We start from the raw sequence: 20050 nt of genomic DNA, 5'->3' as shown, positions 1-20050 counted from the left end.
TCAGTCAATTAAGCATCTGAATTCAGCTTAGGTCATGATTTCACTGTTCATGTATTTGAGTCCCACATCAGGCTCTGTGCTGACAGCTCTGAGCCTGCAGCCTGCTTCACATTCTGTCTCCCTGTCTCTCTGTCCCTCCCCTGCTTGCTCACTCGTGCACTCTCTCTCTCTAAAAAATAAACATTTAAAAAAATCTTTTTAATAAAAATAAATAAATTTCTATATTTTCTGAGCCAGTATATATATTTCGGGTCTCTTTGTTACACTGTATTTTAAGGTCTCTTAGCCTATGCCCTAACTAAACAAATGTCTACAACCAAAGCAAGGCAAAATTCCAGAAGGAAATCTCAATACTCATTTTAAAACATTCCTTCCAAATCAGACAGAAATCATTAAGAAAGCATACCAGAAGGAAAGAAAAACCCACAAAAAGAAAGCTGATCTGTTTTAAGCCTTAGCAAATAGCTTTAGTTCAGTTTTGTCAGGCATCCTATGGTTCAGAATTTGTACTGGCTCCTACCCCCCCAGGGTACCCTGCATAAGGACTCTCAGTGATTTGCTCTCTCATGCAGGTATAACGAAAGAAATTTTCCTTACCTTGGTTCCTGATGCTTTAATTTTTTCAACATAATCCCAAACTGTCTGAGGTGATATCCTGCCACCTACTTGAATACTATCTGGTAGATCCTACAGTGAAAAATGAAAGTGATCAATAGATGCAGAATATCTTTACTGTAATATTCATAATCTACTCTAAGACTAATTTGAAATGGTAATAAAAAAGAAGTAAATACAAAGATTTGCATCATAGAACATAATGTACAGGGATAGCCATCAGGCTTTACCTCAAATGTCAACCTCAAATAACCAAGGTGGCTGCCCAAGATACAAATGAGGCAGATTCTGAGATCATGTCAAGCAAATGACACATTGACAATCCGGGAAGAGTACAACAGACTTCAGAGAGTGTTGTTCTCGTCCCCCTCCTCTCACCCCTCCCAGTTTTTGGTGGCAGTGGCCAAGGATATCATTTAATCATTAACAGATGGATTTCAGAAATTATCAAGTGTAATTACAAAGTGTATTTTTGCACAGTAAATAACACTAATAATGCAAGTTCATTTTTTTAAACAGAATTTTCTGAAAATAGAGGACTATACATAAAATTAGTGAAGAAATGTGTAACTGAAAATATTTAAAACTTGAATCAGTATATTTCTATTTTTCGATGAAGCTTAAAAAAATTCTTAAAAAGCGTAATTAATTGATAGTAAATGTGATTAAGTTTATTTAAATTATTAACTGCTTTAAATATTTTATTTGGGACTTTAGTCCTAAACTAAAAGAAAACAGGTGGAATTCTGGAAAGCAACCACTTAAAAAGAAACTGGCTCAGAAAGGAGAATAGTTTTGTTTAAAAAAAATTCCATAGTTCAGGGCTTCTTTCCCATTTAAAAGAAGAGTTATCTTCACCACAGACTGATCAAAGACTAAATTTCTAAAGGGATTTGTTCAAACAGAAAAGCATCACGGGTCCATTTAATTTCCCTCTTATAAAATCAACGTTTCAAAAATATTATTTGCCAACCAAACTAAATGTAAAAGTAATAATTAGGCTGTTTATTAAAACACAATGCTAAACAAATAAACTGATCAACATTAGTTAGGCAACACTATATTTAAAGTAACTGCAGCCTAATACAAAGAAAAGTCTATTAGTCTTCTAAAAAATTAGGTGTATATACAATTTAGGAGTTTTGAAATAATGGAAAGAATTTTTTTTTTTTCATTTTTTCCTTCATGGTCAGGAGACTAAGAATGAATGGAAAGGTTAATGTTGGATACAAACATAACAGAAAATACAATCTCAAAAATACAGTACATGTGTACTGATTTATTTTCCTTCTGCATAAACAAAAATACAACTTTCTTCAAAATAGTTCAAAAAGGTCATATCTTCTCATTCTCATAATATAATACTATAACTGTTTACTTTCCATAAATGTTGTATAACAGTTCCATCCAATTCTTTCAGGTATAAAACCAACCAAGGGTACCTGGAGCAACTATGATCATTGGGTCTCATGGGACTGTCACCTTACTGTAATGTTTCAACTATCACCTACATCTCATTCACAGATAGAGGCAGATAAGAACCGTAGCCATGCAGTTGAGGAAACATAAGCAACAGGAGAATTAGACTTGTTAACATGGAAAAAAAATCTTGACAGGCTAACACTGAAGTCCATACTAAGTAGGCTAATCCTCTATCAAGTCCATATTTAAAGAAAAACTTTTATCTATGCAGACTCTCATTAATTTTTAATTCTCTGACATACATCTTAGCACAGGATTTGTAGGTTGAAAACATTTAGAACATAGTTGTTTACAGTTCAAAACCTTCAGTTGAGAACTCATAATTTCATTAACTGAATGGTTTAAGGATCAAGCAGTATTTTTCTTGTGAATGAAATAAAATATTATTATTTATAATATTGTATTCTCTCCTACTGCTTTTGGAAACACGTAGGTCAACGTACACAAAAAAAGGGCAAGAAAAGTTCACAGTACCTCTGTCAAATACTCAGGGGAACCAGATACCGGGTAGGCTTTGGTAACAAATTTTGCTACAGAAGGCATGTTGATAAAACCTTTCCAGATGAAGTTCAATCTAGCCAGGAAGGTTGACTCAACTTCAACAGTTCCAGGCATCTCAGGTCTAAAACAGGACATTAAAATTTTTCAGCCTAAAGATATGCTCATAAATAAATCCATTTTCTGTCATCAATTATTTCTATTTTAGCATGTCAAGAAAGCCAAAATACATAAAGGCTACTGATTAAAGATAAAACCACATTCATATTTACAAAGTCATGTTTTACAAAATCATCCTTCATGGGTGGCTTAGTTGAAGGTCCAGAGAGATGCGAGCAATTTTTATTTAACAACTTATCTCCTGCCTCTTGGAACCAACATAATTAAAAGGAATTTTAAAGTCAAGTTCCCACACATAGACTCAAATCTCTAAGTAGAAGTCTTATTCTTTTAACCTCAATTAGTTTAATGTTTAAGAAGGTATAGTTCCTTTCTCAAAAGAAAGATTCCTAAGAAATATGTCACTTTTCTGTATTTGAAGACCAAGTATAATCTGGCAAAGGTCTATAATAATTATTACTGAAATTATAGCTAAGAGAAAATTACCGTGGAGCAGGAGAGAATGTTGTTTTCGGAGACTCTTGTTTCTCCTCTTCAAAGAATTCAGAAGCCAAAATGTTTGAGGTTGAAGACAGTGCATCTGCTATACTTTCTGCTTCATTATCTGAATGTTTACGAGATACTCCAACAACAACTTTAACTTTTTTTGGAGAAAGATCATCTACAGGTGGTGCCATTCGACCTAACACCAGATGACACCAAAATAGGTTAGGTCTAGTAGTGTTTAACAAATGTTTTTGTGCGTTACCATTAAACTTACTGAAATATTACTGTGGAAATGATTAAAATTAATGGAAATAACTAAGTATTTTTTATTAAGACAGAACTAAATGGGTGTATTTAAAAATATTATTACACCATGGATAGCTTTCTTTAAGAACAACGTCTAGGGGAGCCTAGGTAGTCGGTTCAGCATCCAACTCTTGATTTCAGCTCAGGTCATGATCTCCTGGTTTCATGGGTTCCATCCCCACATCAGGCTCCATACTGACAGTGTGAAGCCTACTTGGGATTCTCTGTCTCCCCTTCTCTCTGCCCCCTCCCCCATTANTGGGACTGTCTCTCTCACATATATAAACTTAAAAAAAAAAAAAAAGTCTAAAAACATTCTCTGTGCCTTTAAGTCTTTATTGTTATACAGACTATAAAATCTATAAACATGACTTTGAGAAGATATGATTAATGGAATTCTTCCTTTTACACCCATAATCATCTATCAATATTACCTAACGTGAGTATCTCAAAGACTTCACTTTATTTCCAACTACTGCTCTAATCACTCTAATTAAAACCATCTTTATCTCCCATTGGACTAGTGCAGAACCTTCCTATCGAGTTTCCCTCCCTCCTCTCTTGACTTCTCTCACTGTAATATCTTCTCACTACAGTCAGAGAGATCTTATGAAAATAATTCCAATCTGATCATGCCATTCCCTTGCTAAAAAAACCTTTAATCAGGGGCGCCTGGGTGGCTCAGTCAGTTAAGCATCTGACTTCGGCTCAGGTCATGATCTCACGGTTCGTGGGTTCGAGCCCCCCATCGGGCTCTGTGTTGCCAGCCTGTAGTATGCTTCAGATTCTATGTCTCCCTCTCTCTCTGACCCTCCCCTGCTCACGCTCTCTCTCTCAGAAATAAATAAAACATTGGGGAAAAAAAAAACCCTTCCAATCAGTATCCACTGCTTTTAAAGACCAAAATCTTCAATGTGGCTACAGAAGTAGATTTTCAGCATTTCTGATCATGATCTGTAAAGTAATATTTTATCTCGTGATCCATTATTTATACACACACACTCATACACACCTGTGTGTAGTGTGTGTATTTTTTTTGTTATAAATAACCAGAACTAAAGCTTCATAAAATGGTACCATCTTTATAAGTCACTGAATTTCCTATTGTTTTTGCTTTTGAAATGCTAATAACTACTTACTAGATTTAAGTCTAGTCTACTTACTAGATTTCAGAAGTCACAATCTGAAGTTCGAAAGACATTAAGATATTACAAAATGTGATCCCTAAAGTATCTCTTCAAACAAATCATATGCCTCTCTTCTTCTTGAGTTCAAGTCAAGCTCATGCCATTCCCAGTATTCAGAATGGTCTTCCCCTTTCAATCTTCATGTCTCAACTTAATATCAATTCAAGTCTCCCCAGTGCCCCAGACTCTAGACTAGGTCTTTCTGCTAGCTAAATACATTTATGACTGTACCTCTGTAACTCAAATCATCAACTGCCTGTCTTTCCCATTAGGCTTTACAGTTTCTCTTAAAGCCTGAGTAACATCTGACTCTTTCACCACTATAGTCCCTGCACCAGAAAGTACTCAGCAAAATGAACTCAGTAAATATTTATTGAATGAATAGCCAAATATAAGAATACTAGAGAAAAGATATTTGGGGATTTGTTTCATTTGTTATATATAATAATATGAATGCTATTTTACTTCTTCATTTAGTAAATGACAATACCATTACAACCGTCCAACAGCTCTGATGCCTATTCTAATGCTTAAATTCCAGTCTTTTGACCTTGACTTGGTAAGTTCAGATTTATATAATACAATTAATTCTAGATAGCAAACTATATGATAGTATCAAACTTTACCTGAACTCTGAAGACCAGTCATTCAAAAAAGGTGCTACTCCTCAAAAGGAGTGAGCAGGTACCTCACCACCAATACAGAGAAAACAAAAACCTATTTATTAAAAAAATTTTATGTTTTATTTATTTCTGAGAGAGAGAGAGAGGGAGAGAGAGCGAGGGTGAGTGAGCATGAGCAGGGGAGGGTCAGAGAGAGAGGGAGATACAGAATCTGAAAGAGGCTCCAGGCTCTGTGCTGGCTGTCAACACAGAGCCCGATGCAGGGCTGTAACCCACCAACAGTGAGATTATGACCTGAGATGAAGTTGGACACTTAACCGACTGAGCCACCCAGGTGCCCCAACAAAAACCTACTTAGATTACAAATACAAGTATCCCCCTTTCAAAGTGAAAGCAGCATTTCAGAAAGAAAACTCCAGAAGTACCTCGGGAGCTCAGTCAGTTGAGTGTCTGAATCTGGCTCAGGCCATGATCTCACAGTTCTTGAGTTCAAGCCCTGCACTGGGGTCTGTGCTGACGGCTCAGAGCCAGGAGCCTGTCTCGGATTCTGTGTCTCCATCTCTCTCTCTACCCCTTCTCCACTTGCACTCTCTCTCTCTCTCTCAAAAATTAACATTAAAAAAAAAAGAAAAATCTCCAATTACCTATGCAAATTTTACAGTTAAGATCAAAAAGATGTTGTCTATGTTGACTAGTGGTATCTTTAGACATAGAGTCAATCTCTTCTTTCTGTTTCTCAGATCCTTCTGTCTTCTCCAATGACTTGTTAGCTGTAGGTTCCTTAAAAAAGGAGTAAAAAGTTTTAGCAGACAAAATTTTGCCCCAATTATTAAAAATCAACTTATATTTCATATTGATATATGAAAGCTGTTCTGTTCACAGGTTGTTTTTCACTATTTCTTTCTAAAATAAATGCTAGATATTAATTATGACTTAAAGTAGAGCAAAAACTCAGACATTCCTCATTATTTAAGGCCTCTAACAAGATTTCATATTTTCTCACTGATATTTGAAAATAAGAAAAGTTGTACCAAGCTCTCGAGCCACAGTCTGCCTAAGAAGCACCCACAGATTCATAGGCCTACTAAAGAGTTCACCAAGTCATAGAGACCCTAAGAATCTATATTTAAACAAATGTTTAAGAGGTGCCTGTGACTCAGACAGCCTACACATTACATACAGAGAAACAATATTGTAAATACTCTCAAAAAACCATGAAACCAATGAAATAAGCTACTTTAAAATATATGTATTTTTAAAAATCTTTTTTCAACTTAAAGAACATTTTAGGCAAATAAACCTCTGAATCTTCATGTTTTAAGCACTACAAACATGACATTTTTATTATTTTTACCTGAATCTCCATGGCTGCTTCCTGCTCCTTCATTGGGGCATCACTCTCAATTTCTATTTCACCTTTATGAGTTATTTTTGTGATTGGTCGTCTTTCCACTTCTCTCTGCTCTTTCTCAATCATCTCTATGGTCTAAAGGAAATATTTTAAAGAAACACTTCACAATTAAGATACACATTTCCAAATGTACAGCTTTAAATAAGAGCATATCTAAAAGTGAAAAAATTGTCACAGATGATTTTTAATCTTTAGGTGGTCTTCACACAACAAACATACACACTGAGTACTTACAAATGTCAGAGACTGCTTTAAGTGCTGGGTTTTCAAGCCATGAGAAGTTCACATGTAAATTAATAAGAGGGAACTGAAATGCAATGTAATTTGCAAAGAGCTGAAACATGATATTTATCTGCTTTCTGCTTTAATATGGTAGCAGCTGCCACAGGAAAATGAGAATTATCTTCCTTGATTCCTAACTTGATGTTCTTAATATCCCCCAAATAGTGGAAGTTTATTCAAATACCAAAAATTATCAGGTACTCCCCTAACAGTTGTCTCCTGATGAGGCATACTTTGTGACACTTTAACAAGCTTGGCAGTTCAGTTAAATAAGCCTGGCAACACAATATTAAGCAAGTGTAGCAAAACTAGCAAAAACTAGGAAAAGGAGCTGAGAGTGGAATGGGTTAAGAAATAAGAAAAGTAAAGATGGTCATTTATTTTGTTATATGCAAACCATCCTTTAAAGAATGAAGTCAGATATATGGCCTAAAAAAAGAACAAGCTGGTCTCCAAAGCAGTTAATACTTGCAGCCACAGTTTCAATGCAGAAGAGAGGCGTGTACATGTTTGAGGTAAGGAGGGAAATATGAGGTGATACTATTTTCTAAGTAAGAGGAAAAATTACAGCAGGTGAAAGTAAAGAAACATGTGAATAAGTGTAATATATGAAATCAAGGCCTTGTGCTTCAAAACAGATTTGGCAGAAGATCCACATGGAGGCTTAATACCGGAGATGTTAAGTATTATGGAAAAAAAGAATCCAGTAAATCATGTAGAGTTCTATGAATTGTAAGTAACCAATACTTTCTAGAATAAAAAGCTAATATTCTGGGGCACCTGGGTGGCTCAGTTGGTTGAGTATACAACTCTTGATTTCGGCTCAGGTCATGAGATCGAGCCCTGCATCCAGCTCTTTGCTAAGTATGGAGCGTACTTAATATTCTCTCCCTCTCCCTTTCTCTCCCTCTCTCTCTCTCTTTCTCTCTCCCCCCCTCCTCGGCCCCCTCTCCCCTGCTCATGCTCTTTCTCTCTCAAAAATAAAAAATAAGTAAATTTTAAGAAGCTAATATTCTGAGGCCACTGAAATCAAACTAGTAGATAATGTGGTTATCCCAGTCACAATAACCCTACATCACACATTCACTTCATCAATCTTTAAAGGTATTTCAAATTCACATCCCCTAAATGAAAACTACTGGCATTTTTAATTTCAGGACTTTTTAATTTTAAAAATGGACTATGGCGCACATACTATTTATGTTACATAACACCTCAGTTAGACCTGGGACAGAGCTACTTAAGCCCACAACATTTCTGTAATTAAGAACATTCATACATGACAATTTGGGTCAGGTTGATAAATATTATTAAGGGGGAAAAAAACCTTGTTTTTCTCAACTTTTTGTGTTTGAAATTTGAATAATAAAGGATTCTAAACCTATAAAATTTTCATTTTGACTTAATCTAGCACTATAAATTACCAATATTCATACCTTCAAATTGTGCTTCTGAAAAGTACAGATGTGATTAAGAAAAAAATGTGCCTAATTTTCCATCTTTCTGATTTATGAAATATAAAACACAAGTTAATTGTATAATCTGCTACCTGGAGAAAATGAGAAAAAAGCAGCAGAGATAAGGAAAAACAAAAGATTAAATTTAAGAACTCAGTTAATGGAAGATAAGTAACTTAGAGGAAGCATAGAACAGGAAGTCTGTACTACTGTGCACTCTTAAATTACCTCTGTGTATATATATAATTTTTCCCACATGATTGAAAAATACAGGTTCTGATATAGTCAAACACATATTCATAGATAATCTTACATGTCTGTTTTCTCTCCGTCTCCAGGCAGCTAACTCCTTGGAAGCTAGTTCTTCTGGACTCATTCTTATAAGATGATCAGGGGTTACTTCTCCTTTCAGTACTTTTTTAAATAATATCTGGAAATATTTTAAAATGGGAATAAAGGGGGAGAAAAATATTTTTAAAAGAAATTGGAACTGCTGTCAAAAACTTGTAGTAAAATGAAGATACGATATATAAACCTGATTTACAAATGTTTATTTATATATTATCTACTACAAACAGATTTATTGTCAACCTTGTATTCTAGGAACCTATCATCTAAGGTAGCAAAATACATCTTTCATATAAAAATCAACACAGGGGCGCCTGGGTAGCTCTGTCAGTTAAACATCTGACTCTTGATTTCGGCTCAGGTCACGATTTCTTGGTTCGTGGGATCAAGCCCCATGTTGGGCTCTACACTCTCAGTGCAGAGCTTGCTTGGGATTCTCTCTCTTCCTTTGTGACCCAACCCTTCCCTACTCATGCTCCCTCCCTCCCTCCCTCTCTTTCTCACTCTCTCAAAATAAGTAAACATTTAAAAAATCCATTTAAAAATATCAACACATAGTGGAGAAGTACAGTAGAACCATTACAGTATCTATCCAAAAATTGTATTAAAACTGTTCCCCCATACCCACCCTCCCCCAAAAGAAGAATGTGTCTCAGAGCATTCCCAGTGATAAACTCTGTTATAATAGCCAAACTGTGGTATAGCAAGGTACTGCATAAAAGAATTTTACTGAATGTGAGGTCTTTCATATTTTTAAGATTTCATATGTTTAAATTTTAACAGGCTCGGAAGGGACTCCAGAGCAAAGAACCAACTGCAAGAAAGAAACCTAGAGGAAATAAATGTTTACTTACTTAAAAAAAGCTTCTAGACTATACAATTCAAGAAATATCTGATTCCCTGGAGCATGATGACAGACTGTACAATGCAGACTTTTTTTTAGGTAACTGTTAGTATACTTGAAGAAAATACCTAGTACCATATACTACAGCAAATATCAGTACACAAATTGACAAACTGTTATCACTTATGTGAAAATCTTATAAAACTTAAGCAAATATGTAAGGAGTTTGCATTTACATACATAGCTTTTAGATTTCCTCTAAGTCCCAAACAAGAAATGCCAGGAAATGACTAACAGTTCAGTTAAAAACAACTAAAAAGATATTTAAATTAACAAAATGGTTTTTTTAAATATTTATTTTTGAGACAGAGAAAGAGTGCAAGCAGTGGAAAGGCAAAGAGAGGGGGAGACACAGAATCAGAAACAGGTTCGAGGCTCTGAGCTGTCAGCACAGAGCCCAACATAGAGCTGGAACTTGTGAACTGCGAGATCATGAGCTGAAGTTGGATGCTCAACCGACTGAGCCACCCAGATGCCCCAAAAAAATGTTGTAAAATACTATTTTTTACCTAAATGGCTTTGTTTGTTTGTTTTAGATTTAAATCAGAAGTACCAATATAGTGGGGCACCTGGGTGGCTTAGTCAGTTAAGCATCCAACTCTTGGTTTCAGCTCAAGTCATGATCTCACAATTCATGAATTGAGCTAACTGCTCAGAGCCTGCTTGGGATTCTCTCCCCACTCTCACCCTGTCCCTTTCCCCACCCTCAAAAATAAACAAAAAAACCCAAACAGTATTTGTTACGAATTTTGGCTTAACAGAGTTTTTAAAGAATACATTTGAATAAATTTTTAATAAACTGGATTAAATAACGGACATAATGGAAAGAAAATTCACGTAAGTTAAGACACACTTAGCATTTTAGATTTTAATAACCTCATTATAGAACACTAGTCACCACTATTCAGAATTCAGAATTCAGTTCTGTAGCAAAAGACTATTAAAATGACACAGTCTTAAGGTGCCTGGGTGGCTGAGTCAGTTAAGTGTCGGACTTCAGCTCAGGTTATGATTTCATGGTTCATGAATTCGAGCCTGCCTGGGATTCTCTGTCTCCTCTCTGCCCCTCCCCCACTCTTTTCCTCTCAAAACAAACTTTAAAAATATAAAAAATAAAATGACAGTTTCACTCTAAGAAATAAATTATAGATCTATTATATTATAATCTTGAATTCCAATATATTCAGGAAAGCTGTAAGCATAAACAGGGATAGACATGAACAAAACATACTTACATTGTTTTTAGGATCTTTCAGATTGAACATCAAACTTCTATATTTGTTCTTATATTTAGCATCTGTGTCCCGAAAAAAAGAGAAAAGCTCTTTTTCAATTTTTGTGGCAACTTTTGCTGCTTTTTCCTCTGGTACCTTCAAATTGGACTCTGTAAGTCTTAAAATTGGAATAATTCAGTTATTCTTCAAATACAGTAATAAGCATATAGTAAGCATATATGATTCAACCTTCTACAATAATAGTGTTACCTTTTCATAAGAATGTCTTTGAGAGAATGTCTGACACTTTGTCTGATCTGATCTGCAGAAGGTTTGGAAGTAGAAGTAGCAGGAGGATGCACATTAGGCAGTCCCTTTTCAATCTTCTTCTTTTTTATCTCTTGCTTCTCATGAGCCCCTAATTTAAAACAAATAACAAAACTCATTAAACTGTTTTTAAAAAGATATCTTCCTTTTTAATGTATAATGTAAGCTTATAAACAAAACTGATTAAAAATCACTATTTAGAACTAAAATGAGGGAGCGCCTGGGTGGCTCGGTTAAACACCCGACTCTTAATTCGGCTCAGGTAATGATCTCCTGATTGGTGAGCCTGAGCCCCACAACAGGCTCTGTGCTGACAGCACACATCCTCCTTGGGATTCTTGCTCTCCCTCTCTCTCTACCTCTCCCACCCTTTTCTCTTGTGCATGTATGCACCGGCTCTCTCTCAAAATAGATAAACATAAAAAAAAAAAAGAAATAAGATCAGAACCCATATTCCATACTGAAACATTCTTGACATTAAAACTCTAATCTATGTATGATGACAGATGTTAACTAGACTTACCGTGACCGTTCTGCAATATATATAAATATCAAATTATTGTCATACCCTGGAAACTAACCTCATTAAAAAAATCCTAATTTAAATGAACTTTAATTAACAAATTAAGTGACTAAAAAGTGGCCCTGTGAAGTGCATACACCATTTACCCATTTTATTTTTTTAATTTATTTAAGTAATCTCTACACCCCACATGGGGCTCAAACTCACAACTTCGAGATCAAGAGTCACATGCTATTCTGACTAAGCCAGCCAGGTACTCCCCCTTTTCCCATTTTAGATAATGGTTTTTAGAGCCGTTTCTTTTCACATAAATACAATATTAAGTTTTAAAAAACTATTTAGAGAGGCACCAGGCTGGCTCAGTCAGTGGAGCATGCGACTCTTGATCTCGGGACTGTGAGTTGGAGCACCATGTTGGGTGTAGAGACTACTGAAAAATAAAATCTTAAAATACAAAAATTTTAAAAACTATTTAGAAAATATGATCTGGACTTATTAGGTGAGCAAATGATGTAATGATTTTTACCTATACCACAAAACTGATGAATCTCCTCTGGTTTTAAAACAATTGTGCTTGATATTGTTAACTTGACATGTTAAAGCTTTTCAAATGATTTTTCATTCCATCATTACTAATTCATGTAACCTCTCTAAAATCTCAATGTGAAATATCCTACTACTCTGACCTTCTACCATACCATACCAACTTATTTATTCTAGAATCTCTTCATTCCAACAATTCTTTTTTTTTTTTAGATTTCATTTTTTAAGTAATCTCTACACCGCACATGGAACTTAAACTTACAATCCCGAGATCAAGAGCCACATGCTCTTCCTACTGAGCCCAGGTGCCCCAACAATTCTTAACTCTATCAATTTTACCATTTGGGTCTTCATTTTCCCACATGACTAACTTCAATTAAACAGTCCAACATTATTACCACAGCCTTGCATTCAAAACACCTTTATTTCTCTCCTTTAAACATCTATATTTGCAAAACCACAACCCTGGTGAAAGCCAGCTTTAACCTTCACCCAAACAGCCTACAAACTGTTGAAGGCAACTGGAGAAAAATAAAAACTGAGGATACCTGATCTCCCTGTATATTCATAACCACAAAGGTAAAGTAGAAACTCAATCTGCTACTCTATTCCTATTAAGTGTTCCTGGTAAATTTGTTCTCCCATTTCCCAAAACATCTATTTTACACTTGCTCTCCTCTCTTCACAAACCAACAATACCTCTTTCCTCAGCTTCTACCTCATTTGATTTTTTTTCACTTCATGTTTCACTAAGAAAATAGGAAAATGACAGCTATTACATCTTCCCATCACCGAATCTACTAAGTTACTTCATCTATCTTGCCTCTTACCATATACTATCTTCCCTATTTCCATGGAGAAGCTGTCCTTTTCTATGACAACCCTTCTATGTAAATCCCACCTTTCTTGTCTCTTCATGGATTTTGAGCCTCAATTACCACCTTCCTGCTGCTCCTACATCATCAAATTATCTCCCTCTACTGGATCAATTCCAGTCTTACATGCTATAATATCTCCTTTTAAAAATCCTCTTGACCTCACATATATCTCAAGCTACCACACCCACCATTTCTGTTCCTTTTAACAGCAAAATCCTTCATAACCGTAATCAGTATTTCTGATTCCATGCTTTCTATTCTCCCATAAGCCACTATAATTGGCTTTTATCCCCAGTGCTCCACCAAAACCATTCTAGTCAAGGTCACCAATGATTTCCATTTCACTACATCATACATGAGCTATATTCATTCATCTTATTAGATGTCCAGACAACAGTGGACACAACTGATCATTCCCTCCTTGAAACTTCATCATGGTCTTTGTTCTCTTACCTCACAGACTACCTCTTAGTCTCATTTGCCAGCTCCTCTTATCCTCTCAACTTCTAAATGCTGATACACCCCCAAGGGCTGTGCTTCTGCCTCTTCATTAACAAACTCTTTTTGTAGCTGTTCATACCTAACTCCGTGATTCTAAATAACTACGCACTGATAAATCCTGTATATACCACCCCCTCAAGTCTTCTCTAAGCTCCAGATTCATCAGTCAAAGGTTTACTCAAGTATCTTCACATGGATATCTATTAGGCGTCTCAAAATTAAAACACTCAAACATTATTTTTCATTTTTTCTCCACAAATCTTCTGGTTTTCTCAATAACCAACATTTATCTAATCATTTGCTTAGACTCTTTCTTCCACCTGCTTATAACTAATCCATCAGCAAGTTCTGCCAATTCTACTATAAAATATACCAAAATCTGACCACTTCTCATTCTTTCATTATACCTCTGGTTCCAAGCTACCATCATTTTCTTTCCAAGCATACTACTACAGACGCGTAACTGGTCCTCCCTCATTCTCTCCTATTCTACAGTCTGATCTATATAGGAAAGCAGAGTAACCCATCATTCTCTTGTACAAAATCCTGTAATGATTTCCTCTTTGTCACGGCATCAAAGTTACTACATCATTTTCTCTGAACTTATCTTCAATTATCATTCTATCCCACAAACTACTGTTCAATCACTCCACAGTGGCTCTCGTGTTCTTCAAATACCAAGCTTGTTTCTACCTTAAAACCTTGAGACTGCACCCTACCCAGTCCTCCAAAAAAGTTCCCATCCCTTCAAATCCCACAAGTTACCTCCATTCTATCTAAAACGAACTCCCACCACTCTCCTCATGTGACTGTTTACCCCAATACTATATTTTTTCTTCACAGTGCCTAAATGCCATAATAGAGCACACCATTTGTCTACTTATTCTCTGTCTTCTCCTATTCATATTTAAGTGCCATGAGGGTGGGGTCTTATCTTACTAAATTCATTAGTACTTCCCAAAATTTATAGCAATAATTTTTAATTTCAAGAAAGGTCAATCACCTATTTTTATTGCCATTAAAATATTAAAATAGTTAAATTTCCCTAATTATACTAAATGATAGTATATAAAATAAATATAGCCTTATTAGTATGTAATAATTTTTATTAATCTTATTACCTGGTTTGGAACCTTTTTCTCCTGTACAAGTAACAGTTGTAGGTTCTTTTGGTATTTTTTCACTTTTTTCTTCTGAGGATCTCCGAGGTAAAATTGGTTGTCCCATCTTTCGAAGAGGAGCTAGCTGCCATTTTTTTATTTCACTGTCTCTACAGTCTGATGAGTTTTTGCTTTCACCAGATTCCTGAGGGGGACAAAAGTATTTAATTAGAAGGAAAACTACTAAAGCAAAGCTCAAGAATATATGATAAAAAAAAAAATTAAACCTAATTAGTATTGCAATCGATTAAGATAGCAAACATTGTATTTTTTTAAAAGTTTATTTTTGAGAAAGCAAGAAAGTGTGAATGGAGGAGGGGCAGCGAGAGAAAGGAAAAGAGCAAAACTCCAGCAAGCTCCAGACCGTCAACAAAGAGCCTGATGCAGAGCTCAAGCCCATGAACCATGAGATCATGACCTGAATGGAAGTCAGACACTGAACTGACTGAGCCACCCAGGTGCCCCAGCAAATATTATATTCTTTAGCCCAATAATTACTTAAAGGTTATTTTTAGAGATGTACAAAAATGACTCTCAATTAATAGCAAATAGGAGATTTGCCCTTTCATTCAAAATCCATTTGTTAAGCACCTATTTTCTGCAGAAAATATAATAGCCTATAAAGGAAAACTAAAAAACCTGGATATGATTTTCCCAGTAGTAGTATTAACAAGAAAATTAGATAACAAGATAACAAGAGTACTCTACAAGCCAATATCCTTGATGAATATGAATGTAAAAATCCTCAACAATATACTAGCAAATCAACTTCAACAGCATTAAAAAGAATTATCCACCATGATCAAGTGGGATTCATTCCTGCGTTACAGGGCTGGTTCAATATTTGCAAATCAATCAATGTGATACATCACATTAACAAAAGAAAAGATAAAAACCATATGATCCTGTCAACAGATGCAGAAAAAGCATTTGACAAAATACAGCATCCTTCCTTAATAAAAACCCTCGAGAAAGTCGGTATAGAAGGAACTTATTAAACCTCACAAAAGCCATTTATGAAAAGCCCACAACTAGTATCATCCTCAATGAGGAAAAACTGAGAGCTTTCCCCTGAGATCCCGAACACGACAGGGATGTCCACTCTCACTACTGTTGTTTAACAAAGTGCTGGAAGTCCTAGCATCAGCCATCAGAAAACAAATTCAAATAAAAGGCACCAGAATTGGCAAAGAAGAAGGCAAACTTTGACTTTTCACAGATGACATGATACTCTACATAGAAAACCCAACAGACTCCACCAGAAGCCTACTAGCACTGATCCATGAATTCAGCAAGGTCGCAGGGTACAAAATCAACATACAGAAACTGTATACCTATAATGAAGCAACAGAAAGAGAAATTCAAGAAACTGATCCCATTCACAACTGCACACAAAAAAAATAAAATACGTAGGAATAAACCTAACCAAAGATGTTAAGAGATCTGTATGATGAAAACTACAGAAAACTTATGAAGGAAATTGAAGACAACACAAAGAAATGGAAAAACATTCCATGCTTACGGATCGGAAGAATAAATATTGTTAAAATGTCAATACTACCCAAAGTAATCTACACATTCAATGCAACCCAACCGAAACTGCACCAGCATTCTTCTCAAACCTAGAACAAACTATCCTAAAATTTGTATGGAACCACAAAAGACCCCAAATAGCCAAAGTAATTTTGAAGAAGAAACCCAAAACGGGAGGCATCACCATCCCAGACTTTAGCCTTACTACAAAGCTGAAATCATCAAGACAGTATGGTACTGGCACAAAAAGAGACACATAGACCAATGGAATAGAATAAACTCAGAATTGGACCCACAAATGTATGGCCAATTAATCTTTGACAAAGCAGGAAAGAGTATCCAATGGAAAAAGACAGCCTCTTTAACAGATGGTGCTGGGAGAACTGGACAGCAACATGATGAAAAATGAAACTAGACCACTTTCTTACACCATACACAAAAATAAACTCAAAATGGATGAAGGACCTGAATGTGAAACAGGAAACCATCAAAATCCTAAAGGAGAAAGCAGGAAACAACCTCCTTGACCTCAACCACAGCAATTTCTTACTTGACACATGGTCAAAGGTAAAGGAATCAAGAGTAAAAATGAACTATTGGAACGTCATCAAGATAAAAAGCTTTTGCATGGCAAAGGAAACAATCAATAAAACTAATAGGCAACCGACAGAATGGGAGAAGATAGTTGAAAATGACATCAGATAAAGGGCTAGTATCCAAAATCCATAAGGAACTCACCAAACTCCACGCCCGAAAAACAAACCCATGAAGAAATGGGCAGAAGACATGACCAGACACTTCTCCAAAGAGGACATCCGGATAGCCAACAGACACATGAAATGTTGCTCAGTGTCCCTCAACATCAGGGAAATACAAATCAAACCCTGAGATACCACCTCACACCAGTCAGAGTGGCTAAAATAAACACATCAGGAGACTCTAGATGCTGACAAGAATGTGGAGAAACGGGCACCCTCCTACACTGTTGGTGATGCAGCCACTCTGGAAAACAGTGACGAGGTTCCTCAAAAAAATTAACAGAACTCCCCTATGACCCAGCAGTAACACTGCTAGGAATTTACCCAAAGGATACAGGAGTGCTGATGCACAGGGGCACACATACCCCAATGGTCACAGCAACACTTTCAACAACAGCCAAATCACGGAAAGAGTTTAAATGTCCATCAACTGATAAATGGATCAATAAGATGTGGTTTATCTATACAATGAATACTTACTACATGGCAATAATAAAGAATGAAATTTGGCCACTTGTAGCAACGTGGATGGAACTCGAGGGTGTTATGCTAAGTGAAATAAGTCAGGCAGAGAAGGACAAATACCATATATTTTCATTCATGTGGAACAGGAGAAACTTAACAGAGGACCATGGGGGAAGGGAAGGGGAAAAAATAGTTAAAGAGAGGAAGGCAAACCATAAGAGACTTTTAATTACTGAGAACAAACTGAGAGTTGATGGGGGCGGGGGAGATAGGAAGGGGGGGTGATGGGCATGGAGGAGGTCAGTTATGGGGATGATGGGTGTTATATGGAAACCAACTTGACAATAAACTTTAAAAAAAAAACAAACGAGTTCTCTTAGCTGTAGATATGGAAAAAAGAGGGAGAGATTATGGAGAAATAGGTATCTAGGTGTTTCACTACTTTCTAAAATAAAATCACATCCAACTACAAGTGTATCAATTAATTTCTCGTTGTTATCTACTAGCAATTTTAACTCCCATAAAGTAGAACAAACCATCAGGATACCTGCTATCCTCATCCTGATTATAGATCACAGAGAACTACTAGAGATCTAAAATTCTAAGGCCCTTTAAAGTAATCACATCATGGTAGTGTCTGATAGGGAGAAGAACGCTGTGAATAGGCATATATAATCATAGGTTTTAATATGAATACATACAAAAAACCTGATTTTTTTCTAGACTAGGAATCCCCTAACTTTTTATTTACTTATTTTCTCTCTCTCCAACTAGACTTACTTGAGAGCAAGAACATATTTTAATCAGTGCTATACACCCAAGTCTAGTACCACACTTGGCACACAATATGCACTCAACATATGGTTCAACATAAAATCTAGGGATAAGAAGTGATACTTTTTTATTTCCCTACTCGTAGTGGTATTTTGGACTCTCCACTATGTGTACTTTGGCTTGTTTCTTGAGGTAGCCTTTTGGCAGGGCTCTTGCAGGAGACTTTTGTTGTCCCTCTGTCACTGTGCTTTTTTCTAGGTATAGTGACAGAGAAGAGCATATTTCAGTCTGTATGTCCCAGATCCTGTAAGTACTGGTAAAGTGGAGAATTCTCAAAAACCACCTCTTCATCAAAATCCGGTGTCATCTTTCTCCACCATGCCACCTGCCTCAGAATGATGGGAAATGAACCAAGAAGTGATACTTAAAAAGCAGATTCCATAAACTAAAATAGTCAAGTCCATACAAATTTCAACAGAGTTCATCAGTAAAAAGAAAAGGAAGCAGTAATCACTTGGATGGCACATATATTTACAAAATCAGACCAATCTCAACTTCTTTTCTGACACAGAAAATGGATAGAGCAGTCTCTCAAAACATGTACAATGTTAATATTTTATGTCTTTTTAGACAAGATGGAGACAACTTAGCTAAGTGAGAAAACAATGAGTTATATTTCTAACTGGCCAAAATATTATATCCAAGAAGTGTTGATTAATAGTTAATGATTTACAGAAGTTTTCCCAAGATGTGCTACATACTGTTCTCAATTCTGTAGTATCAATGACTTTGATTTCCGAACTTCCTTCTAACTCTCCAATTCATGTTCACTGTCTTTTGGACTATTAGAGTTGACTATCCACATATAATTTTGCCACTGTACTCTTCCCTAGCATTATAAGAACAAATCAATGAACAGAAAATCATAGGTAACAAAAAGACAATGAAAATTATAAAAATTTAATCAGATAAAGCACTGGATCTTTTATACATTTCTCCTGTAACAGACTAAATATCTTGAAGTTTCTATTTAGGAAATACTTTTAGAAATCAGTTAAAAATATAAGATTAGGGAAAACTGGCAACTCTAAGAGAAAAAATTATGAAGTGAAGGTTCCAAGCAAACACTGGGACAAAGTCAAAAGAATGAGGTTTACTTTTCCTTACAAAGTAACTCTTCTACCTGAAAATAATGTCAAATGTTGTTTAACAATTAGTAGATATTTATGGATTGAAAAACTTTTTTAAAAAGCTTATTAGCAAGTACACTGTAGAGCTTATTACCACTTAACGCCGCAATATCACACACACACACCCTACCACAGAAAACCCAAGTACCAAACTAGAGACTAGAAACTGCATCAAATGCTGTTAGAAATAAAATCTATGTATTCTGAGGATTTCACTACTTGCTTTCACCAAGACTGCCAAAAATTTTTAAATAAAAACCCATTCATTTTTATGGAAAAATAAACTTGAAAAGGTTCACTTAGAACATGAAACCCAAAGAGAAATTAGAGAACAAGTGCATGCTGTTGGATGTGGGTGGACGCAGAAGAGTGAGAGAGGAGGGAAAAGGACAGCAGAAGGGAGGAAGGTAGGGAGGGAGAATGGGAGGGGGGAGGGGGGGAGGGAGAATCCCAACCAGGCTCTGG

The 20050-nt window shown here is 35.9% G+C and overlaps 1 protein-coding gene across 4 annotated transcripts in view; it reads right to left on the bottom strand.

The window, feature by feature from the left end:
• PHF3 (PHD finger protein 3) overlaps window positions 1–20050 on the bottom strand; it is an 82235-nt gene that overhangs the window by 5994 nt on the left and 56191 nt on the right. For all 4 annotated transcript variants that reach the window (XM_077769087.1, XM_077769088.1, XM_077769089.1 and 1 more), the window contains 9 exons: window positions 14827–15010; window positions 11204–11351; window positions 10955–11111; window positions 8781–8897; window positions 6672–6803; window positions 5962–6097; window positions 3202–3397; window positions 2572–2719; window positions 598–687 (listed from right to left, as the gene is read on the bottom strand). In XM_077769087.1, the coding sequence (XP_077625213.1) occupies window positions 598–687; window positions 2572–2719; window positions 3202–3397; window positions 5962–6097; window positions 6672–6803; window positions 8781–8897; window positions 10955–11111; window positions 11204–11351; window positions 14827–15010 (1308 nt within the window). The remainder of the gene's footprint in view (window positions 1–597; window positions 688–2571; window positions 2720–3201; window positions 3398–5961; window positions 6098–6671; window positions 6804–8780; window positions 8898–10954; window positions 11112–11203; window positions 11352–14826; window positions 15011–20050) is intronic.

The sequence above is a fragment of the Crocuta crocuta genome, unplaced genomic scaffold (genome assembly GCF_008692635.1).
Source record: "Crocuta crocuta isolate KB4526 unplaced genomic scaffold, BGI_CrCroc_1.0 scaffold205, whole genome shotgun sequence".
NCBI classification, from domain to species: Eukaryota; Metazoa; Chordata; class Mammalia; order Carnivora; family Hyaenidae; genus Crocuta; species Crocuta crocuta.
This window is presented reverse-complemented; position numbering and strand designations above follow the sequence as displayed.